The following is a 26,557-nucleotide window of genomic DNA, read 5'->3' as shown; positions in this document are numbered from 1 at the left end:
TAAAACCTCAAAATCAGGTCTTACATATGTAAAATGTTTCATAACAAACAGTTTGAATAACAAAACTATCAATCGCAAAGCAGTCAAATTCCTTGCTTTACTGACTTTCAGATCTGAAGCAATGTTTACTGTTTTCAGGTAAATTTAGCTAGTAACAATCTGAACTGAATATTCTCACTGGGAATACAGCTTACTGTATCAACTGTTATGAACAAAATCCTGTCCAATTTCATGGTAACTGATTATTAATGTACTCTCACTACCACACATGCTTTAGAATGTAGTCATTATGGCAAAACTTGCTGAAATAATGATATTCCACAATAAGTCTAATTTCTACCCTTTTTTCGCTTTTTTTGCAATTTAACGATGTCTATTAAATTTTACAGTATCACAGAAAAGTACCTGATTTTGATTAAAAGTATCTACAAAGGAATTATTTACCCATTTACAACACCGAACAATTGTCTTCGTTCAAATCTGAGAAGTTGTAGACTTAAATATATACAAAGGCGGTCAATCCCTGTCTATGCGACAAACTTCACATTGTCCGAGCGCTCTCATTTCAGGTTTTTGTGTACTAAAAATGTATGAAATCCAACAGTATAAGTAAATATACAATTCAGGACCTCAGATATGATGATTTATACTCAATAAAGCATTAAGGACACCAATATGCAAGTCTAGTGTGTGAAAATCTGCCTGTTTTTCCTTCAAAATCAATTAAAGTATGCCAATTTCAGGCCTCATCTGTTCAATTTTCAGGTCCTTGAACTGATTTTTTGCACAGATTATGATTACACATATTTCTGTATTCAGACTGTGTGTATTGTGTAAATTCAAGTAACTTAAAGAGCAATTTAATGTAAACAAGAATAGAAAAAATACATATCCGACTCTAGGTCAGATTTCCTCTGCACAGCCTAAATTTCTAAAAAAAAAATCCAGAAAATATCACATCGCGGCATTTGTTAAACACCATTTTATTTTCCGCATACCGGTTTCAGATATAGAACTTATAAAAATGCATTTCATGCGTGAAAACCTGCAAAATTAGAAAATTTCCAAAAACATGTAAACTGAAAGTAGGATTTTCACATTTTTCAAGTGCATGTATAGTTTTTACCCAAACTGAAGCAATTTCAGCAAATGTAATAATTAATCCAAATATTTACCAGATTTCTATGCCTACCAGCCATTCACTTTCAAAATAACAGCCATGTAGATTGAAAAATAACAAAAATATTGACAATTTACTTTCTGACTTTTTCCAATATATCAGGCCTAAGACCACAGTTATTTTTACTATATGTTCTATATAGGCACTGGACACTATTACAATTTTATTGCACTATTCCAACCCCAGTAAAATACCTGAACTCAACAGAGCTATTCAAGAGAAAAAATTCCAGCCACAATAAACATGGGGTTGACCGGCTCTTTTTTCCACCATTTTGAACCAGATCACATGCGTATGAAGAATACTCTCTAGATGGCCGCAAACAACTTCAAGCAAACAGGCCCTCTCAAAAAGACCCTGTCAAATTCACAAATTAACAGCCCTATCAAATTCTGACATTCTCATTCTGTCAAATTGTACATGTACCTACTATTTCATATCTCCTCTATTAAATTATGTCATTTATTGCCGGTCTTTCACTCAAAAATTCACCAATATTCACCATCAAACAGACGAACTATTTTCCGCGTAACCACTTCCTTATTGTGGTCAACCAAGGGCAAATAACTGTGATCTTGTGCCAGTTATACCATAGTGTCTAAAAAACGAAAACTGCCCGAAAATCTGTATTACTAGTCCAATGTTCTATTCAAATGATTATAGTTAAATGTTAATTTATTTGGAAAATGCGTGACTGCAAAACTTATCCAAATGCTAAATGAATAGTCAAGAGCAGTTACTCCTCACTAATTTTAAAACACATCTAACAATTATTACACTAAATATAACGATGCAACTTATCTGAAGTTATATAAAATATGATATAAACAATGGGTGTTTGTGAAATACATATGCCCCCATGATGGTTTGTTTGAGGCAAAGGGGAGTGTAGTTTCTAATATTATTACCTTGACCTTTGACCTCATTAACATCAGGGTTCTTCTACTGACTACAAAAATTACATTTTAAGACGATCGACAGACAAAACGTTCCTAAGTTACTGAGTAGTAATCATGTTAGACCTTGAGCTAGGTAACTGTGATCTTCATCCTTGATCAATTGTCGCAAAACAATATTGCCCATAATTCTTTTAAAATCAACGAATGTAGTTAATAAGGGTTTACGTCATTGAGCGGAAACCTTTTTTCAGTCTTAACTCTTTATATAACTCTGATCCCAAAGCAATAGGAGCCAGCTACTAACCACAGGCATTCATCCTATGAAGATTGGCGCTTGTAAGTCAAATCATTCTTAAGTTATTCAACGGAAAACGTTTTCAGTCTCAAGGTCACTGTGACCGTTGACCGTTGATCTACTGGCCACCAAATTAATAAAGGTCATTATCTACTGACCACAAGCATTCATCTTTAATTTAAGGTTTGACAATTGTAGGCCAAAGTGGTGTTTAGTTAGCAGAAACATTTAAATAGGAACATGCAACATGCAGATTATTTGTTGCATTATTGTACGGACGGAAGTACAGATGAACATAGAGCTCATGTATTTGCCCTTAACGAAAGGAGATCTTAGACAAACAGAAGATTCCTTTAGGCTTCATGTTTTACGAGCGGCATGTCAGATACCCATATTACCCGACCCAATACAACTTGGACGTCATCTATGCAGTTACCAGTTTGTCTTAACAATGATGATTAGGCCTTCAAAGCCAGCCTTTATTCTGTAAATGCACATAAGGAAATTGCTTAAGAAAGTGTATCTTCGCCAACACTAATATAAAATGCACTGTATCCTGCTTGTGCAACGCAATACTTGAAAAACGTCGCAGAATAAAACAGTCTGTTTGACACAGAATTAGATGAATTTGATTGATACTAGTGTATAAGTTGCGAATAAGACATATTGAACTGTTGTAGTCTAAAATCACATATTCAAAATTAACGTTTTAAAGTAATAACATTACCATTTACACTTGCAGTGTAACTTATTGTTCCTTCTCAAGGGAAGGAACACTTATGGTAAACATGTCACACTTGACTGAGCATGTAATGGATACAAGGGTATCGTCAAAGGAATCCGAATTTCCTTTGGGCGCCGCCATCTTGGACTCATGCATATTCATTACAAATAGCCTCTAGCCCAATATGTGTTTACGCATAATCAATCTTTATTTCAATTTTTAGTGCAATACAACTACGTAAAATAACAGAACAACAAGACACAATAATAAAGTTTAAATCATGTAACTCCTCAAATGAATTTATCGTAGTAAAGAATCGAGATTAATGAAATGAATATGCATCATCTAAAAATAGACTCCCGCCAAAAAAGTTTACGTAATGAAATTGTCCCTTGGCACGTGATTTTTTTAGCTTCTTACATTTCAATATACAAGTTTCAGATTTGCAAGTACTTTCTTTTGCGTACTTTTCTACCCTTCCTGATTTGTTTTCCGAATCGTAAATGCATGTATGAAATTTCTTTGTGTTAAGTGTGTAGGTACTCGTTGGTGTAGTCGCGTGATGAAAACATCCGGAATTGAAATACAGACTGCAGGACAAATGCTTCCAAATAGCATAATATGTACTGCACTTGCTTATATCAAAAAAACTTTGGACTATGATAAAACTATTAATACTTAGATTAGTTCTTAAATAGTTAAGTTTGCAAATGACAGAACATATTTTTCTCATTGCATTATTAAACATTTGTAACATTATGCTAAAACAATATCCCTCAAATAGAATATTTTATATGCGCTAGAAGGAACCTTTTGGCAAGCTAAATCTTGTATTTATACTAGGGATGGCAACAAATAGCATTTTTGGTATTCGAATATTCGGTCAACCTTCCGAACGAATATTCGAATATTCGGTCATGAAATGATCAACAAATCAACTCAAAATCCTACATGTTTATCATGCCCTAAGGTAGCAGGGTACACTTCGAAGTTTGGCCCTCGTCAATATTTGTTATAATTAGAACTTCGTGATTTTGGATGTCTGTAAATTAAGGTGAGAGATAATGATAATTAATTCTTTAGAAAACTTAAACAGCCGATACATGTAAAATTCTGATGTAAGTTGTAAAACAAACTGCTGCTAGCTTTGTATGAATCGGTGAGTCACTTGGCGCGGGAAATTCAAATCACGGAAGGGTTCCGAGCTTGTTGATTGTTCTCAGGAACTTTTGCGCTATTTTGTGAAAAAAAACGAGCTGGATGGGCCCCCATTCCGTTTATATCCTGAAGTTCAGCAGGGACTATTAAATTGAGAAATGCAATGAAACTGGGCATTATTCCTGCAGCGGGATCATTGAGGGCTGTTCAAAAAGTGCAAAATTGATGATTTTGGCATGCTATTTTTAATGGATTGTGTAAAACTTTCGTTTTGATAATTTTCTGTATTCTTGTATGAGTCCTGATCTTGCCATTAATTAAAAACACAAAACATGCACGTAATTTATAAAATGGCCACCCTGATTCTGCTCATTAGGGAAGTGCAAAATTGCGACTCGCTACATGTTAGCCTGGCCTTGCCCAAAATTTTCGAGTCTACGTGTACCCTGCTACCTTAAGGGAAATCTGCCAAAATTAAACTTCGAAAGACCTCTTAAATGTGTGCGGTTTCACATAGTTTAGAACCTCTTCTTTGATATTCTAAAATTTCTGTGGACTTAAAACTCTACCTGACGGCACAGCAGCTCAAAAAAGTTACAGTGAGAACACATAAAAGCATAAAAGTCAGCATACGACTTTTTTAGATTCTAGCACCATTAACAGTGTTCTGGTACAGTAAAAGCATCATTTTCATCATTATTAACTCACATAGCGCATATTTGGCCCACTAGCTATGCATTTCGTCAATCAGGGGGATGTTCGGACGGTGAGGACCCCATGAAATAGGAAAATAGGGGGTGGGGACATTTTATTTTCGCAAAATGAGGCAAAATTGCCCTTTATCATTCCTATAGACAAAATACGTTAAATCATGCCAGAAAATGATAAAAAACGGATGTATTGTACGTTCTTTGTCTCGTAGCCACAATTTGTAAATTTTGGCTAAATTTGTGCGTTAGGGGTGGACAAGTTTAGACGCTCACATACATACTTCCTTTCATGCTATTATAAACATTTTTATATGGTTTAATTTGCGAAAGATATATAATAGTTCAGAACTAGTAAAACCCTCTTTTGTTCATTAACTCAAAAATCTTAAGGTAGCAGGGTACACTTCGAATTTTGGCTCCCGTCAATATTTGTTATAATTAGAACTTCGTGATTTTGGATGTCTGTAAATTAAGGTGAGAGATAATGATTGTTAATTCTTTAGAAAATTTAAACAGCCGATACATGTAAAATTCTGATGTAAGTTGTAAAATTAACTGCTGCTAGCTTTGTATGAATCGGTGAGTCACCTTGGCGCGGGAAATTCAAACCACGGAAGGGTTCCGTGCTTGTTGATTGATACTCAGGAATTTTTTCGCTATTTTGTGAAAAAAAACGAGCTGGATGGGCCCCCATTCCGTTTATATCCTGAAGTTCAGCAGGGACTATTAAACTGAGAAATAAAATTGGGCATTGTTCCTGCAGCGGGATCATTCAGGGCTGTTCAAAAAGTGCAAAATTGATGATTTTGGCGTGCTATTTTTAATAGATTGTGTAAAACTTTCGTTTTGATAACTTTCTGTATTCTTGTGTGAGAGTCCTGATCTTGCCATTAATTAAAAACACAAAACATGCACGCAATTTATAAAATAGCCACCCTGATTCTGCTCATTAGGGAAGTGCAAAATTGCGACTCGCTACATGTAAGCCTGGTCGTGCCCAAAATGTTCGAGTCTACGTGTACCCTGCTACCTAATCAGCGACATGCATGAATTCTACTTTCGTTTACAACGGAAGAAAGTAATCAAGATATTGACGAATTAAGACTGACAAATCGTTCCCATCGCTTGTTCATCTTTTGGAATATAGAATATTCGTTATATGCCTTCACATACATATAATTTATATAGGATTTATTTACTTCTTACATGGATTTAGCTCTCACGTAGTAGACTTCCTATCGGATGATCGCGTGAAATACTTCAAAACGACAGGAGGTCAAATGTTGTTATTATTTGCCGGCTTCGGATTGGTTGAAAACTGTGTAGGGAAACCCGTAGCATTCAATTAGACTTCAGCTGATTGGTTAAAAATGTGTTGCTTTGAATCATGAAAATATCCTTAAAATCTGGAAATATAATGTTTTCTGTGCATTTTGAAGTATTTTATAGCTGCCTGGCTATATATTTAACTTTGAAATTAGCAATTTAGTGAAGTAAGTACTTGTTGGAATTCACCACTAAATTCCATGCACAGTTGTGGGTGGTTGTCTTTGAATGGAAATAGAAAAAAAATGGATCCTGCATGCCCATGTAAAACTGTTATTTTTTTGTGTCTGGAAGGCTATTTGACAGGGTAAATGTTACCTCATGTGTCAACAAAAGTTTTGAGGGGGTCATACAGAGTCATTTCTTACAATGTAAGCCTATGGAAAAATTAATAGCAGTGTCTGACCTAAAGAAGGTTTCATTTCAACTGTGAACATAACTGAAGTAACAGGTACAGAAAATAGATTTTGCTATTTAACATGCTTCTGCTGGTGTTTTTAACAGAATCAAAGCTTCCAAGGTTGTTCAGTACTATAATTGCAGGAATTTAAACATGTAGGTACATACTTTTAGCCAATATCAAGACCAGATGTGCTCAAACTTTGTATTATCAATATTTCAAATATGTGTTTTTATGTGATCCAAGTGATATTTCAAGTTTTTGGTGTCTGCATGGATTCAGAATTTTCTCATTGAGCAGGATATTAAGGAGGGGTAGAGTGTTGGATGAATGCATTGTTATTTTCTTGTAAATCTTTTATTTAGGTCTCAGAACATACTCAACAGGCTGTGGTTCCATGAAGATTTTTGAACAAGATTGTAGGAAAACCATGTACTGACAGTGCCAGAATGCTTACTGATAAATAAATGTAGAGGTATGACACTAAAATACATAGTTATAGGCAGACTTAATTTAAGTTTTGCCCCTACAACCTTCAAAATTGTATATATATTTTTTTTCTCTTTTCCTTAAAGCAATGAAAGTCTCCGGGCGCCATTTTTGCCATTTTTATTTCTCTTTTTGTGTGAACAAAGATTATGTATCACATATTTCAGATTTTTTTACTAATTCAAATGTTCAGAAGCTCAATTGGAAGCAGGAATAACATTGAAAGTAGAATATTAAAATATCTGTAAGCTTGCTGCTCACAATATTTTATCAAAACAGTACATTAAATGACACATGAATATTGTGTAAAGACTCAGCTAGATAGACATTGCTCTAGAATCACTTATTCAGTAAAATGTGTTGTTTGTGGGGTTCAGCTGGAAGTTATATTACAAGAATTAGTTATTTTACTTGTATTGTTTAAGTGGCCAGTCTTCAGTTACATTATATAGGCATTCTAAGGATCAAACAGTAGTCTGTTGTGTGCTGTCTTGTTGGATAGAGCAGGAGAGGTATTTGTCATTTGAACACATTTCTTTGGTGGTAAGTTGATACATATTTTATTTGCTTTCCAGCATGATGTACAGCTTTTATGACTCATTTTTAGTCTTGTTGTTAGTCAGGTTGTCAGAAAAATGCCAAACTTGAGCCAAGGAGTTATCAGAAATGAAAAAGTAGTACATATTTTAAGTGAATTATCTACCTTTAATTGTTTGTAATTCTTATATTTCTGCTTTTAACTGTTTCAATGAAGTATTTTGGGCTCTACAATAATTATTTTCATGCAAGAGTAGTTTGTCAGGCATTCTTTATTGCAAAAATATGTTCTAAAATATGTATTTTCCATTTCCATGGTCAAAATATGTGTGAAAATAACCTTAAAATGGCACTTCAGAGGTGGTTGACTGTCATTTATTTGAGAGTACAGGAATTTTCAGCAGCAAAATTGATATACCTGGCAAGATTATGCCTCCTTTTTGCTTACATTTGCATTATTTTTATATTATTTGTTGTCTTTCAATGGGAAAAATGCTTATATCTATGGCATAGTGGTCAAAAACTGATGAAAAGAATATGCAGCAGAGGTCTGTTTGAAAGACATGTTACGTGCAAAATGCTCTAATGACAGTGTCAGTAGTGTGTAATCTTTATGTTAATATCAGCTAGTGTTTATTTATTGTATTTTGAATGCTTAAGTCACTTTCAGTAATCCCCTAGGATGAGAAATGTGTTGATAATGCAGAAAAACACTGTTTTTGTGATGGGTGGGGTATGAAAACAGCTCTTTGCAGTAGCATTTATGCTTGAAAGTGTATGTAAGCAGTATCTGGTTGAAGTGGACTATATTCATTCAATACAGGAGGAGTTTCATGTATATTGCCTCAACATTGACTCCATGGTGATCATTTAAATAAGAAAATGCAGTTTTACTCCATATTTTCAATATAGCTTATTTAAGACACTGTGCCACACTATAGATAAAAGAGGACAAGAGGCATGGAATTTGGATGAGAGTGAAAATAACACATTTGTTACTTTGGTAAGTGTTTACCTAAAATAATAATAGCTGAAATGCATGTATACTGAAATTTTATATTCTCTTTAGGTCAAATGTTGTTATTATTTGCCGGCTTCGGATTGGTTGAAAACTGTGTAGGGAAATCCGTAGCATTCAATGAGACTTCAGCTGATTGGTTAAAAATGTATTGCTTTGAATCATGAAAATATCCTTAAAATCTGGAAATATAATGTTTTCTGTGCATTTTGAAGTATTTTATAGCTGCCTGGCTATATATTTAACTTTGAAATTAGCAATTTAGTGAAGTAAGTACTTGTTGGAATTCACCACTAAATTCCATGCACAGTTGTGGGTGGTTGTCTTTGAATGGAAATAGAAAAAAAATGGATCCTGCATGCCCATGTAAAACTGTTATTTTTTTGTGTCTGGAAGGCTATTTGACAGGGTAAATGTTACCTCATGTGTCAACAAAAGTTTTGAGGGGGTCATACAGAGTCGTTTCTTACAATGTAAGCCTATGGAAAAATTAATAGCAGTGTCTGGCCAGGATGCTTTGCTTGTATTTTGACAGTAGATTCGCGTATTCGCATGAAAAATATCTCCAGTTAAATGAATTGTTTTAGACTGCGGGATTGGAGGAGTCTGATTAGGATAATATAAAGAAAAACATATATTTGGCTTAACTTTACTCTTTGTCTAAATATTGAGTACTAATTTAAAAAATAAAATACATTTATTTGCCATATCAATTAGATAATCCGATAAACGTCAAAAAAAATATGCATCACATTTGACTTGTTTTCTATACTTTTCGGCATTTTTCTTTACTCAAATACATCTTTTATCGACTTTGATTGAAATCCGAGTCATTAGTTCAAGTGCTGTCTGATGATTTTTAATTACACGCGGTTCGCACCTACGGAAAACAAGGTGACTTATAACGGATTTAATCAATTAGTGACCCTTAAAGTATTCTAGAGGTAAGAGGTAAGCAATTAGCGGTTTTAACTACAGGGTATACTGTCATCACCATAGCAATACGAAATGAGACGTCTGACAAAGACAGAAGCCATTTTCGCGCTAATTTAAAATGAAAGCGGGTTTTGCCAAATTAGATAAACGAACATTTTTGGTTATTTCATTAGGCTTTTATCTATATTTCATGATTTTTTTTCGAATATTCGAATAGTGAAACAGTATTCGAATAATCGTGTAATGAACGAATATTTGAATATTCGTTGCGATCCCTAATTTATATAGTATGAGATAAACTCATTTTTGTAGTGTAACCGTAAAGTATAAATTGATAAAAGTATTTCTATATACAGATTAGAAAAATTAGTTACGCATGATATTATAAATATTATATAGAGTATTGTATTAATGGCTACTTGGCATAGGAATCATCAAGAAAAACATTCTGACGAAGTTTCATACAAACTGACAATGCTTGAATGTAATGTCTTTAAATAATACTTGTGATACTTATTCATGTAATATCAGTAAAATATATTTGTGATGCACTTTCCTATGTGCTATGTAAAGTTCTTGAGAAATACAGTGATTTCGAAATATATAACATGAAATAAATAATCATAATTACCCAAAAACTATGTTTTAAAGAATATTAATAAGTAAGTTATTATAACGTTTCTTTGTATGATATATGTAGTAATTTTGGAAATGTGCATTTGTCAGTCTGATTAATTTTAGATATTATGGAAGAAACAATTCAGTGAGTAAAACAAACAATTAACAAATTTAAAGGTCAATTTATTAAGAGATATTTAACAGTTTTTCAGTCTGATTAGTTTTAAAGTTATTACAGAACAAACTGTATAGTAATAACTTGTCACACATTGATTTATTTTGTTGTGTCTTGTTGGATTATTTGAATTAATAAAATATTATATTATCATATTATTTGCCCTTAAAGACAAAGAAAATCTCCTATATAACTGACCCCCCCCCCCCCACCCACCAAATACCAGACTTTTTAATCCCCAATATACAAGATCCTGTCTGGTCCAGTCTGATAAGGGTCCATAAAACCCCTGTAGACTTGACATGTAGTCACATTATTGTCAGAGAATCATAAATTTTATTGCCCTCAGATAAATTGGTTATTTCCTGTGTTTTGCATTTTATTGATTGATTCAATGCTGTATTTTTTTTATTTTATTTTTTTTTTGAATGTACACAAAATTATTTTAATTGATGTTGAGTAATGTCCCGGCGAATTAAATAATAACTCTTATAGCAAAGCAATTCTCACTCCTTAACCATTAAATAATCACTTAAAACTTAATAAAAGAAATTAAAAGTTTGTTTATTCAATGATTATGATCTTTTTATCAAAGTAACAAAATAAAACCAGAAAAAAATTATAATTCCTGGATTTTATTAGAAATTAAAGAAGTGTTCAGTTGCATTTTAAATAGATAAAATGGAATGTGGACAGAAGGATTTTATATATTAAAATTGCATAATTCCCTTTGTGTTGTCTAAATAACGATTCTTTTATGTAATAAAATCCAGCAATAAAGAGATATCATTGTTCAAAATACATATAATTTATTATTTTTAAAAGCTATGTGCCTGAATGCATTTTTTTATATTTTTTGATAAAAAAAACAACAGCAATGATGAAATGTAATTGTTAAAAAAATTGATTATTAAAAATATGAAAAAAAAAACCCCACTGCTGTATCTTATCACTTTGTTTATTTAGCCCTAATTCAATCAAGCTTTCTAAACTCGTTATAAAGGTGAGAACTGATTTGCTATGAAGGTGAGAAATATCACCTGTAATTTATGTACTGCACAGTAGCTATACAGTAGCTTATTATGATAAACAGAAGCAAGTCTATCAATGGTCCAGTCTTGTGTATTGGCCATTACCACCAATACGCAGATCTTATCATTCCCATAAGCCACATACCTGGCATACCAGAATCAGTGTCTTTAAGATTCTAGGATGAAGGGGGTTTTGTCCTCCTTGTAAATAATGCGAACGGGGTTTCGTCCTCCTTGTAAAAAATGCGAAGGGGGTTTTGTCCTCCTTGTAAAATTCAGCGAAGGGGGTTTTGTCCTCCTCGCAAAAAAAATGAAGTGGATTTTGTCCTACACTCCAAAAGCTTACCTTGTCACTATGTGACAGGTGAGCTAAAACACTGATAGAATCTATTTGCATAATATATGTTTGTTGTGGGGGAATATAATTACCACTGTTTTTGTAGTACTTGTAGAATTTCTTGAATACTGTTATAATGAATTATCATTATATTAAGGATGACTACCCGAAATAGGCCTCAATTTCACCAAAAGCGTACACACAACTTGATAATGTAAGCTTTGAAAATGTCAAACGATAGAAATAAGGTGTATATTGACAAGTTATATAGTGACAGAAGTTCTCAAAAAATTCCTTTAGATAACTCCCCTGATAATTTTGGTTTTTCATGAGTTATCTCCCCTGAAAACTAGAAAAAAAATTGTTTTCTCCTTTTCCCTACGGGAAATTTTAGGTTTCTTTTTGATATTTGTATCAGAATCATAATGCAGCTTTCTACCGCAAAATTTTCTCTAAACTCAAGTTCAGATTCTCATAATAAAAGAAATTATATATTTCCCATAGACATCAATGTTAACTTCAATACCGATTATCTCCCCCAAAAAATGATAAAATATGAAAAATCTCTCAGTGAAACATTTTTAATTTTTAATGTCTTTAAAGTGACCAAATTTCATTTAAATATTACCGTCCAGTTACAAGAAATATGGCTATTACACCATGTTATCCTTGATTAGGTTTAAAATTAGAATCATTTATTCTTCTGTATAGTACAGATTATTCTATCATATGAAAAATGTCTCATTTTATAATCATTAAAGTTAAATATTTTGTCAAATTTCTACTTAACATTCAACATATAAGAACTAAATTCCATCTATCTGTTTATTATTAGAAAGGTTAAATCAGGTGTATACAACACCGAAGCAAGCATTTATACTTTGTTAATTGTCGCAAACTGTATGGATCGATCACATTTTATGCATAGTTTTAGATGGGTGGGGCAATTTTCATACCCTAAATTTTCTCGGTTTTGACAAATTGCACGAAAGAGTATTTAAATAATTTACTTTCCAAATGAATAGTTTGTAAGTAAAGGTTTCGTCGCCACCTTTTATTATCCCCCGACGAAAGTCGGAGGGATATAGTTTTGGCGTTGTCGGTCCGTCCGTCCGTCCGTCCGTGCCCGCGAAATGATGGTTAAGTGACTGCATAACGGTATTTTCTCTTTGATGTCATTCATTCCGTTCTGTTTATGTGACTGTTTTTCTTTTTATGTGACTGTTAGAACAATAGAGAGAACAATGGGGGAGTCACATAAAGACCGTTTCGTTAGAACGTCCGTCCTTCCGTCCGTCTTTCCGTCCGTCCGTCCGTCCGTCCGGAGCCATATCTAGGAAATGGTTGGGAATATTTATTTAAAACTTCATATACATGTTCACCACAATGAGTTCTTGCGGCCCGTCAAGTTTCAGTCAGATTGCCCAAGTAACACCAGAGTTATGGCCCTTAGAAGTTTCTAGTTTTAACTATATAGGGTACTATAAATATGGCAATTTCTGCATCATAACTTTTGATATATTTGACCTAGAACTATGAAACTTAAACAGAATTTAGATCACCATAATGTGGTTGTGTACACACAATTTCATTTGGATTTATTTGTAAATTAAGAGTTATTGCCCTTTAATTGTATAAAAATTCACATATTTGTACATAACAAACTTACCATTTGGTAGAATTTCATTAAATTTCTTTCATTCTTTTCCATGAACATTTATTGTAAACATGTGAAGTTGTGTACCCACACCTGGTCACCCCCTTACCTTGATCACACCCCCCCCATCCCCCGACCCCCCCCCCCCCCCCAAAAAAAAATAAAAATAAAAAAAAATTCATTCCTTATTTTAGATTTTTTTCAAACAAACTTCATATACATGTTCACCACTATGAGGTTATGGGGCCCATCAAGTTTCAGACAGATTGCCCAAGTAACACCAGAGTTATGGCCCTTAGAACTTTCTAGTGTTAACTATATAGGGTACTATAGATCTATAGATATGCCAATTTCTGCATCATAACTTTTGATATATTTGACCTAGAACTATGAAACTTTAACAGAATTTAGAGCACTATAATGTGGTTGTGCACAGACAATTTTGTACGGATTTCTTTTTGTAACTTCAGAGTTATTGCCCTTTTATTGTCTAAAAATCCACATATTTATACATAACAAACTTACCATTTGGCAGAATTTCATTAAATTTCTTTCATTCTTTTCTGCGAACATTTATTATAAACATGTGAAGTTGCGCACCCACACCTGGTCCCCCCCCCCCCCCACCCCCCCCCCCCCCCCCCCACTCCCCATTTTTTTTTTGTCATTTCTTATTTTAGATTTTTTTTCAAACCTTCCAAGTTGTACCATTCCCCCACCTCCATTCTCCACCCAGTCATGCCCACCACTGATCATGCATCCTCTCCCCCTCCCCCCCCCCTCCAACTTCACCCTTTTACCTTTTTTTTTTCATTTTTAATTTTCAATCAATATTTATAATCAACATGTGAAATTTTGTTTCCTCTCCCATTCCCCTGCACCCCCACCCCCTAAAAAAAAAAATATATAGATATATATATTTCCATTCCTTTTTTTTTTTTTTAAATGTTCAAACCTTCAACATGTTAAGTTGTGACTGCACAAACCTTGCCCTCAGCCATGTTCAAGATATCTTACCTGTGATCTCTTAAGGACATCTGCTCTTTTAAGTTCAAATGTACATGTAAAACAGCAACACCTGGTGCCAAACCACTCAAAGACAATATTTCATTCCAGTTAAACTTCAAGCTCACATTTCAATTAACTGCATTTAATTTTAAAAGCTAAGCTTTTTACAGCTCTTTAGTCAGGATCAAAGTATCATACATTTATTATGTACTCCTTAATTAAACATTTGTTTTCTGTTAAATTGATTTTGACTAATGAAATTATTTGCTTCTTATTAACATCCTTAACTTTTTGCCGGATATATCTTTTTGCCATTCCTCACCACAAACCCTTTCGGCGGGGGATACCAATTCATCGAATTTGCTTGTTAGTGTTGCTTGTATTTATTAAATGGTAAAAAACGGGTTGTTTATTCTAATTATCAGATGTAAAATGCTGTAAAATACATTTTTCTACTCCCTTTTTCTATTTAAAATATTTTAAATACACCTCATCCATCTTTAAATTATCAAGAATATTGATTATACTGTATACGTGATAAAAATATATCTCATTGATTTTTGGTCGAATATTTTTATTATACATTTTTTGCATTATATAAAGTGGGTGGGGTACATAAAACCCCGGATTTGCGTATTTCTTAGCCAAACCTGAACTAGATTGCACGAAAGAGTATTTAAATGAATTATTTTCCAAATGAATAGTTTGTAAGTAAAGGTTTCATCGCATTTCATTAATGTTGCTCGTATTTGATTCATTAATAGAACTTAGCTTATTTCCTCTATTGCATCTAGTACATTGCCAGACCACTCTCTGCTTATGTGGAGTATTGTCATTGATGATGAAATATATTAACAAGAAACTTGTGATATTAATAAGCAGGGTGATAAATATTATAAATATGATGTTACTAATGTTCCAGTTGATTTTATGCTTAGTCCAGACACTTTGTTTTATGTAAATCAAACAATTTCGAAACTTGAATGTAGTTTTCGCACTCAGTCTGATATTGATGATGTATATAATGATTGGTGTGGTATTGTACAATAGAATATGCATGGTAGTCTTCCTTGTAAGTAGATAAAGTATGGTATGAGTAACAAAAGACGCCGACCTGGAAAGCCATGGTGGTCTGAGAATTTGTCAGTTCTATGGAATAATGTTTGTTCGTCCGAAAAAGCATGGCTATCGTGTAAAAATAATAGTAACAAGTCTAATTTAAAGTCTAATTATGTTTATACCCGTAAATTATTTGACCGCGAGGTTCAAAGAGCTAAGCGTTTCCACTGGTAATCCCTACAATCTCAATTACTGGATGAAAGTGCTGTTGATACATCTGAGTTTTGGAAATCACTGGATGAATGTGCTGTTGATACATCTGAGTTCTGGAAATCAATTGGCAGAATTGGAGTAAACTGTAAAAAAGATAATAAAATTCCAATGGAAGTTGTTTTAGAGGATGGATCAGTTTCTAAAGGTGTCAATATTGTTTTAGCAAGATGGAAACAAGATTTTAGCTCTCTGTTTCAAACCGCAAATAATAATATGGATACTACTAAAAGTAGGAGTACGCATAACGACAATATTTGTTTTAATAATCACATATCTATGTTAGAAGTGCATAAAGCTATTACTTCTGTCAATAAGGGCAAAGCAAGTGGCATAGACAATATCCCTGTAGAAGTACTTAATAATGACGCAGCGATTTCGTTTCTTCACATCTTGTTCAATATATGTTTTGATAATGGTATTGTTCCATCATTATGGAGCAAGTGTTTGATAAATCCCATACCGAAATCTTCTACACTTGATCGAAGAGACCCGCTGTCCTACAGAGGTATTGCGCTAGCTTCCGCTATGTACAGAGTATATTGTTCTATTTTAAACAGTAGGCTAAGTACTTGGTCTGAGGCAAATGATAAAGTGTCAGATGAACAAATGGGTTTAGAAAAGGCCGGGAGTTTCTACTGACAGATACTTGGGCTAACTAACTTAATCGACACAAGAAAAAAGTTGCGCCAGTCTACATTTTGTGCGTTCATGAGATTTTAAAAGGCCTATGATACAAATTAATAGAAATATATTATGGAAACGTTTATCTGATATAGGTATTACTGGTAAAATTCTTGACGCTGTAAAATCATTATATGTATCTGTAAAGTCATGTGAAAGGATAAATCATCTTAAGACAGACTGGTTTGATGTAAATTGTGGTTTACGTCAGGGGTGTATACTTTCACCTCTTATGTTTAATCTATTCATAAATGATTTGTCACTTTATCTAAAATCATTTGGTAAAGGTATATCAATTGGAGACGAGAAAGTCTGTATTATGCTCTATGCTGATGACATTGTAATCTGCTGATGATTTACAAATGCTACTAAATGCTCTAAATGACTGGTGTTATCAAAATGACATGAATGTCAATGCCTGTAAAAGTAATGTTGTACATTTTCGGCCACAGTCAGAATTATGCACCCAGTTTAGATTTGTGTGCGGAAGGAATCAGATTAACATTGTTGACAGATATACTTATCTAGGTGTTGTTCTGCATGAAAATTTGGATTACGATATTACTGTTAAATCTGTTGCTCAGAGTGCCAGCCGGGCATTAGGTTTGCTTATTGCTAAATGCAAGACAATCGGTGATGTACCATTTGATGTCTTTATAAAATTATACGATTCTATTGTTTGGCCAGTTATCAGTTATAGTGCTCCCTTGTTGAGATTTCGATCATATTCGTGTATCGAAGCCATTCATAATAGAGCAATGCGTTTTTTTTCTTGGTGTTGGCAAATACTCACCAAATGATGGTATATCAGGCGATATGGGTTGAAAACCCACAATAGTCCGACAATGGAAATGCATCTCGTTATACTGGTCTAAGTTATCTTGTATGGATATAACAAGGGCCAATAAAAGAATGGCACTCTGGACATACAGTAAAGCTAGTCGGTCATGTAGGTATTTTAATGTTAAATGTTGTTATGATGCTAATGATTTTTCTATGTATACCAGTTTTATTAATCCTATATCTCGTTCTTTCGCACATGATGTTGAGAACTAAACATTATAGAATTGTACAAATAGTTGGTCTACAAGAATAAACAACGTCGTAAGTCCCTCTGGTCGCGAGCGTGACAAACTGAGAGTGTATAAAATGTTTAAAACTGAATACGAAGTCGAGAAATATTGTAAAATTGTTTTAGCACCAAGACACCATTCTGCCTTTTGCAAGTTTCGGATGGGAATCGCACCCATAAGGATTGAAACCGGGCTGTATGAGAGTTTACCAGAGGAATCTAGGACTTGTCCGTTTTGTGATATTGCTGCTATAGAAAATGAGTTTCATGTCATATTAAACTGTTCTATGTACAATTATTTAAGACAAGATTTGTTCAAAAAAGCAATGTCTGTGAATACAAATTTTCTTTTATTGTCTGATTCTGATAGATATTGTTTTCTATTTTCGAACCCAGATATGATTCGTAGTTGTGCCAAAACCTGTTTTATGATTCTACAGCGACGTCAGTTTTTAATCTGTAAATAGTGTTTAATGTTGTAAATAATGTCACTATTTTTACTTAAGATAAATATTGAAGTACTTTTATCCCGGCTGGAATACCTCTGCTAATCCTATTCACTTTGATTTGATCAAGGCGAAATTATATTTCATGTCATTTACCATCTTTTTACCTTATTCGGGTTAGCATTTTTTTTATATATATATACTTTATTCTTTTTAATAAAAGAAAACATCATAGTTTTAAAGAAACCCATATGTAATATCTGGATAGCAGTGGTGTTTCGGTTTTACTCTGTAAACTTGTACAGTGATAACGATAAATAGCTGTGATATTGTCAACTATCTCTTATAACTCCGGGTTGGAGTTGCATTGTACTTTTATAATGTTAACCTTGTTTTATACTATAATTATAAACGCATGTACAATGATGAGATGTAAATAAATAAATAAATAAATAAAAATATATTTGTCAAATGGTAAATAACAGGTTGTTACTTCTAATTATTGCTTGTAAAATACATGCATTTTCCTACCTAATTTTTCTATTTCAACTCTTCGAAAAAAAAACCTCAGCCATCTTTAAATTGTCAAGAATATAGCTTTTATTATATACGTCATAAAAAGTATACATCTCCATAATTTTGTTCAAATACTTTTAAAGTGGGTGGGGTATATAAAATACCCCGGATTTGCGTATTCCTCAGCCAAACTTAAACTAGAATGCACGAAAGAGTATTTAAGTAAATTACTTTTTAAATGAATAGTTTGCAAGTAAAGGTTTTTTCGCCTTTCATTAGTGTTGCTCTTATTTAATAACGCGTTGTTAATTCTAAATATCGGTTGTAAAATACCTAGGTTTTTCTACCCCACTTTTACTATGCAGCTTTATATGGTCAAAAAGAATATATTATCCTTGGCTGTTGGTCGAATATTTCTATCATACATATTTTGCATTATATAAAGTGGGTGGGGTACATGAAATACCCCGGATTTGCGTATTTCTTAGCCAAACATGACCTAGAGTATCTAAATTATTTTCTTTTCTTACGGACTGTTTCGCAGCGGTATTAATAAATGACTTTGAGAAATAAGACCATTTAAAAGGTTACTTCTCCATACTGTAATTTTAGGTTAAATATATTTATTTTATTCTCTGCTATTTTAGGTGTCAAATTTTATAATAAAATGTACATAAAATCAGTACATTTTGCATATTTTTCAACCATAAGCCTTATGCATAAAAGCAAAGTTGAAATATACCTATTGAAACTGATTTTAGAAATATGAGGCCATATTTTGTTAGTAAAAAGGCGTTTTGAATCTTAAAAAAAATGCAAATATACAGAGTTATCTCTCCTTAATATTCTCAAATTTATCAAGAGATTTTTTTCTGCAGGCCCAATTTGTCTAATCCGCGAAATATTGTTCTATCATTATATGTATAGAAACTGACTATAGCATGACCAGACAGGTAAATCCATTTGTTCATGTCTTGGCTCCCCGGCTATTAAGCAGTTCTGGATAGGTAAGTCAGGTCACCAGTATCAATAAAGCGAGTATGTGTCCAAGGAAAGACATAAAGCGAGTATGTGTCTGAGGAAAAACATGAAGCAAGTATGAGTCTGAGGAAAGACATGAAGCGAGTATATGTCTGAGGAAAGACATGAAGCAAGTATGAGTCTGAGGAAAGACATGAAGCAAGTATATGACTGAGGAAAGACATGAAGCGAGTATATGTCTGAGGAACGACATGACGTGAGTATGTGTCTGAGGAAAGACATGAAGCAAGTATGAGTCTGAGGAGAGACATGAAGCGAGTATATGTCTGAGGAAAGACATGAAGCGAGTATATGTCTAAGGAAAGACATGACGTGAGTATGTGTCAAATGCTTTAAAAGTTGTAAATCAATGAGTGTACTACATATTACATGACCCTCGTATGTTATACAGGAATGAATTGGCGTAATGGCTGAAGGAGGCGACGTTACACCAATCAAAGACGGATCAGATGCTCGCTTTGATATTGTCTGTACTCCGTGTGGAGAAGGCGACGTCAGAGAAGAAGCTGTCAAATATTGCCCTGACTGCCAGGAGTATCTGTGTACAACGTGTACGATACATCATGGTCGTCAAAAGGCTACACGTTCTCATAAGCTACTAGACAGAGATACTGCCAAGCAAGGGTCGGTGTCTGCCGTGACAACAAAATGCCGCTACCATCCAGACCGAGATATCGAGATGTACTGTGCAGGGCATGACATGGTTTATTGTCTGAAGTGTATAGTAACTGATCATAGGTTTGTTTTTTATTGTTTTAGTTCACCAGTCTTCTTAAACATGTAGATATTTATGTTAAGTCAAAATCGGAAAAACAGATTTTTATACTAGTGCACAGTAACATAGTAATAAATGAAACGGTAACCAATTAGTATCTACGTGCTGAACAGTGAATAAATTGACTTAATAGTTCAGCAATAAAGAAAAAAGAAGGTAAATGTATTGTACCAGTTCAAAGCACTGAATTATTATGAAAGATATACAAGTGTTCGTATCAGCTAGTTTTATATCCCCCATTTTCTATCGGGACATCTACCCTCCGTGACAATTAGCCTTCAATAAACGAAACATTTGCAGACATGAGCGTGACCGATAAAATACGGAGAGGAAATGTGCTCACTCCCCCTATTGCTTGCTATCTTCAGATGGATATCTGTTTCTCAATATTATTTCAACTCTAAAATGCACATTGTTCATGTAATTGTCATTTATTTCGTCCTAAATTTCTTTTGTCTGTTACTGATTGTCCTGCGTGCAAAAGGATGTGTTAAGGCTGAACACCACTAAATCCAGCTGTTCTTTATTTCATATAAAATCCACTCACTTCATAACGGTGTTTTCGACATTTTCTAGCATATCAGATTTTCAGAGACTTATATTCCCATAAAGAACTAGATCGCTACTTGTAGAAAACAAAAAGAAAAGGGGTGTTAACTTTTATATAAGAAAACTACAGTTCGTTAAATACAACCCGCTGAATTTACTACTTTTTCGCTTCTTTCAATTTCTCTTTTCGTGACATTAAATTCTTACGGCCGCGCATTTTTATCTAGCATGCGATAGGAACATGCCGATTTCATTACAATGCAAAGTGATACATACTGAAATGCGGTAGGGTAAAAGTAAGCACGTTGCTGCCGAGAAAATGCACTAGGAAAGGAAAAAAGATTAGTACTATTTATATTTGGACTACTTGTGACTAGACCTGCGGAGGCTTACATTCTATTTGGTAGTGATCAGCCTTAAACATATCTTCATTATTATGTGTAAAGTAATGGCCGTCATTGTATAATAGACACGCATATGTAAAAGGGGTAAACAAATACTTATAACGTATATCGCACTTCAAAGAAAGTGCAGATTTATATAATAAGGTCACCCAAACCTGATTTAATGCTTGTTGGGTTTCACCGAAATCTGCATTTTGACTTGTATTTTACTGCTCGTAGAACCAATACTACCGTCCATGTCTAAACCTTCTTTTACGTGAAATATATTCTTATGATAAAACAAAGTGGATCCAATTAAAACACGCCCGAAGAACATTTGGTGTAGATTATCAACTATACAACATAGCTCTTGTTTAAGGAGCAATATATCTTCTTATTAATTAGTAATATTGAATGTTTTCAAAATGTAACTATACTCTCAGATGTATTAGGGGATGATGATTGTTCTTTTGAAACAGTTTTTTGGGACAAAACTTCAAGCTGGATGGGTAAAATGTCCGCATTTTAACATTTGTGGCAAATGATCTAGGGAATGAGCAAATGTTCTGCATACGTATTATTACAGTTTTTGAATTTTTGAATATCATCTTGCCCTATGATATCATTTGTTTCTTATATGGACGTTTTACCAATTGACATTTTAGGAAATACATTTTATTTATCTAAAGGTTCTACATCCGTTCAATTTCAGGTTTTGTGTTTTGGAATATCACTTTGCCATATAAAATCATTTGATTCTTATATGGACGCATTACCAAATGACATTTTAGGATATGAAATAGATCCATTTCATTTTTATTGATCAAAAGGTTGTTTCCAACTAAGACAGCATAAAGTTTGTTTTTGTTATATAGGGCCTGCAGTGGGGTGATTGGTATAAAAGAAATAAAGACGTCGCCCATTCAACAAAACGTGGTAGACCGTTTACAGAATGACGCGAGTAACATTCAAGAGCGTTTAGAAAACACTAATAAGAAGACACAGAAAAACACTGAATGTCTCAAAGAGCAAAGAGATTGCATTCTGTGGAAACTCGAGGAGGCTGAGCGAAGCTTGATAGAACATATCCGGGAATTAAAACATGAAGCGGCAAGTACTCTTAACAGGAACTATAAATCACTCAAGGAAGAACTGAAATCTAATACCAACCTGATTGCAAAAATGGAAAAGGAAATAAAGAATGCAGGCAGCCAGTTGCATATATTTACAAGAATGGATGCGGGACAACAGTTTGTTGAGATGAAACTGATTCAACATACTGTAAATGATGCAGTAAAATTGGTAGAAGACAGCGAGGCAAAAGGTAGTAAAGCATTATGTTTTACAGAAAATACAGATTTAAAGACTTCAATTTTGAAAGCAACTTCTTTCGGACATCTGAATACAGTTACAGAAAGTGACCGTCAAACTGCCAAAGGAATATACAACGCGAAACCAAAGAAGGAGGTTAATATCAAAATGCAAAACGACTGCAACCCGTATTATATAACTGATGTATGTCAGCTACAGGACGGTACGATCATACTGGCCGATGTCAATAATAGTAAGATTAAGAGGCTTGATATGAAGTACAACATCAAGGATCATCGTGACATTGATAACAATCCCAGTGGCAACTGTTGTCAAAGTGTCAAAGGAATATACAAGGTGAAATCAAAGAAAGAGATTAATGTCAAAATGCAAAAAGACCGTACAACGTGTTATATAGTTGATGTATGTCAGCTTCAGGACGGTACGATCATACTGGCTGACTGCGATAATGGGAAGATTAAGAGGCTTGATATAAATTACAATATCAAGGATCACTGTGCCCTAGGTCACTATTTAATGGGTATCTGTTGTACTGGTCAGAATGAAGTCGCTGTGAAAATGTACAACAACAAGGTTCAATTTATATCTGTCGGCAGTTCATTTTCTAAGCAGAGAGAAATATCTGTAGCAGGTGGAATCTATTGGGGAATGGCTTACAATGCTGGAGAGATGTGGATATCTACCGGAAGTGGTGTCAATGTCTACAGTACATCTGGTAGCCTACTAAAAACTATTAGCAAAGGTATCAATGGTCGGGATATATTTAAATCGTTTACTCACCATATGGCTGTCAGTGGAGAAACTATTATCGTGACAGACAACAGTGATAGAGCCGTCTGTCTTGGAAGGGATTACACGGTACAAAGAGAATTGCGGGATAAAAGACTTGTCGGCACAAGAGGTGTATGTGTATCTAGTGAAGGAACCGTGTTCCTGTCTGGATACAATTCACACAATATTGTGATGTTTAATGAGAACTGGAAACGTCTCGGAGAGTTGGTAACTGGTCTAAAGAATCCAGTCGCATTGCATTATGACGACAAAAGGAAATATTTAATTGTAACATGTTCTGAAAAAATATTTATTTTTGATATATCTGCTTAAATTTACAATATATTTGATAAAATTTACATGTTTATTTGTACATATAGAAGCAACTTAGAGCTAATCAGGAGGAGAACTGCAATTGTAATGTCATTCAGACGTTATTCACAAAGATATCATCCAAATAATTTATCAAAACTATGTTTTATAAGGTATATCTAATATATCCAGTGTGATTTTTTCCAAATAAAAACAAAAAAAAAATATCATTATCTTGTCTCGTTCTCGCTTTTAGATATAACAAATATTTATAATGGAGTTTATTACGTTGAATACAATTTTAAATGTCTTGATTAACGAAAACAGATACAAAGTAAAAACACAATATCCATATTATGGTAAAGGTTTACCTTCTGCAAGTTTAATGCAAATAGTTCAAAATTCAAAAACTATTTACTACCTAGGTCTGCCGGGGGTCTATTTGTAACACGTTTGACTGTCAGTCAGGCGGCCCAGGACTGGAATCAAGATGCAGGCACTGGAAATGTGAGAGATTCTCTTCCCACCTAACTAAAAGGCTATTATATTTCTGCCCGGAAAGACGGCTTTGCGTGTATCGATTCTATACACCGAGTATGTTAAAGAACCAGACTGCCTATTCACAAAGAGCTTGACTAGATAAGACAGATAGGCCTGTATCTTATGGAATTCTCTCTCTCTCTCTCGCTCTCTCTCTCTCTCTGTTCATAGGGGTTTTCTCTCGCTTTTCCTTCTGGTCAAATCGCCCTGCATTGTACTAGTAGAAAATGAATAGCATTCTGTATGGCTGTCCTGGTATTTAAAGCGCCTTTGAACGTGTTTAGCGCCATGAAAAGGACTGGTATATTAATATATAATTCAACTGTTATTAGCTCCTCTTATTACTCATTCGGTCTAGCAATCTTTAATGGAGAAAAACGATCGCAGGTTATATCAAACAGATATCTTGATAAGGAACAATGACTTTTCGCATCTCCACTTGTAAAAGCCCAGACTACTCATATTATGGACATTTCCAGCGAACGTCTTATATCGTTCATTTTTATATAAATTTAGGACTTCTGAGGTTTTTGCGTTATACTTTAATCATTCTATTATACAGTAAAAGCTCTGAAAACCGGACCCTGTCCGGACCAAGTCATCTGGTTCTCAGAGGATTCCGATTTTCAGGATTTTTTCCTCTGGTGTATTATGTTCGATGTCCTTTAGGTTTATCTTTTTCAAAATCTGCTTTGTATCTTTCTGTTACATATTTAAACTGAATAACTTTTAACGGAAAAACACTTAAAATGATACTTATAATGAAAAGAATGTTTCTCTTACCGCGGAGATATGAACAGATTAGCTCTTATAAATCATGGGACATGTGAATATCGATATTTAAAAATTAAAAAGAATATCTGTCTTTTTCATATTCCGAAAAATGTAATTTTTTGAAAAATCCCCTGTACATTTATAGATCAATTAATTTCACCCTGTTAAATTAAGATATTTTGCACTTTATAGCTAATATACAAAATACAACAGTGTGTGAAGCTGGCGAGAAGTTCGACATTCGACATTTGACATTCGAAACAAGAACGACATTAGACATTCAAACCCAGAACGACATGGACATTCAAACCCAGAACGACATTGGCCAGTGGCGTTTTGGCTTTGAATGTCTTGATTCAAATGTCTAATGTCGTTCTGGTTTCGAATGTCCAATATCTTTCTGGTTTTGAATGTCCAATGGCGTTCTTGGTTTGAATGTCCAATGCTGTTCTGGTTTCTAATGTCCAATGCCGTTCTGGATTTGGATGTTCAATGTCATTCTGGATTCGAATGTCCAATGTCGTTCTGGTTTCAAATGCACAATGTCGGTCTGGTTTCGAATGTCCAATGTCGTTCTGAGTTTATATTCAGGAAGTAGCGAACACATTTTCTGTCAGATAAAAGTACATTATGGACATTTTCAGTTTGATAGAAAGATTTCATGAGCATTTCCTGTTTGACAGAAATACTTACTATGCATTTTCTATTCAAAGACATTGATGGTAATGACTTCGTGCATAATGTGGTTGTCATATCTTTGCTACGAACATAGAATATATTAGTTTATTGTTAATTCCTATTTTCAATATTTTTTCAAATATATGTTGAAGGTTTGATATTTCACTCACATAGTAGAAAGTATCATTGAATCCATTGTTTTATTACCTCCCTTTATGACCATAGCCGTTTAATTCAATCAATATTAACAGTAGTGCTCTCCTAACCATGTAGTTAGTCCCCACCGGACGTGACTACAGGAATGCCCTCCCTCCGTCAGTTCGTCTGTCCGTCCGCAAATCAGGTTCCTTCAATTACTCAAAAAGTAGTCAAGCTAGGAATGTCTTAGAACTGCACACATATGTTCGCAATGATGACACAATGTGTCGCGTACATGATCTATTCTTGTAGGTCAAGGGTACTATTGAAATTTGGGTAAATATAGTTTTTTGTTTCTTAGCTCCTAAATGCATTGAAGTATTTATAGTCCTAATACTGTTGCCAACAACCCCAAGGGACGAACACTAACAAAGTTTTCCAACGGCATGGGACTTCTGTATTTCTACTGCAATACTCGGTCACTTGATACATTTACTCTCTATTTGGCAAGCCACTTTATCGTTCTTTTACTATAAAATTAAAAGCTTTATGGGACTTTTCTGTGTGACAGAAATACTTTATTGGGTATTTTCTCCTTGATAAAAAATTTTATGGGTATTTTGTACTTGACTTCTGAAGTATTTTCTTTTTGATGACCAAAACAACGTCTCAACATTTTCAATTTGATAAAATCACGTATTGAGCGTTGTTCATAGGTT

The 26,557-nt window shown here is 33.9% G+C and overlaps 1 protein-coding gene across 1 annotated transcript in view; it reads left to right on the top strand.

Annotated features, from left to right (window-relative positions):
* The window catches only part of LOC123535092 (E3 ubiquitin-protein ligase TRIM71-like), a 29,161-nt gene extending 5,406 nt beyond the window's left edge, over window positions 1–23,755 (top strand). Inside the window, exons 2-3 of the mRNA XM_045317637.2 lie at window positions 19,978–20,324; window positions 22,169–23,755. Coding sequence (XP_045173572.2) covers window positions 19,993–20,324; window positions 22,169–23,729 — 1,893 coding nt within the window. The 5' untranslated portion in view covers window positions 19,978–19,992 and the 3' untranslated portion in view covers window positions 23,730–23,755. The remainder of the gene's footprint in view (window positions 1–19,977; window positions 20,325–22,168) is intronic.
* Window positions 23,756–26,557: the final 2,802 nt, after the last annotated feature.

This window comes from Mercenaria mercenaria, chromosome 12 (assembly GCF_021730395.1).
Source record: "Mercenaria mercenaria strain notata chromosome 12, MADL_Memer_1, whole genome shotgun sequence".
In the NCBI taxonomy this organism is placed as follows: Eukaryota; Metazoa; Mollusca; class Bivalvia; order Venerida; family Veneridae; genus Mercenaria; species Mercenaria mercenaria.
The sequence above is the reverse complement of the archived record's forward strand: the minus strand, read 5'-3'. Positions and strand labels throughout refer to the sequence as shown.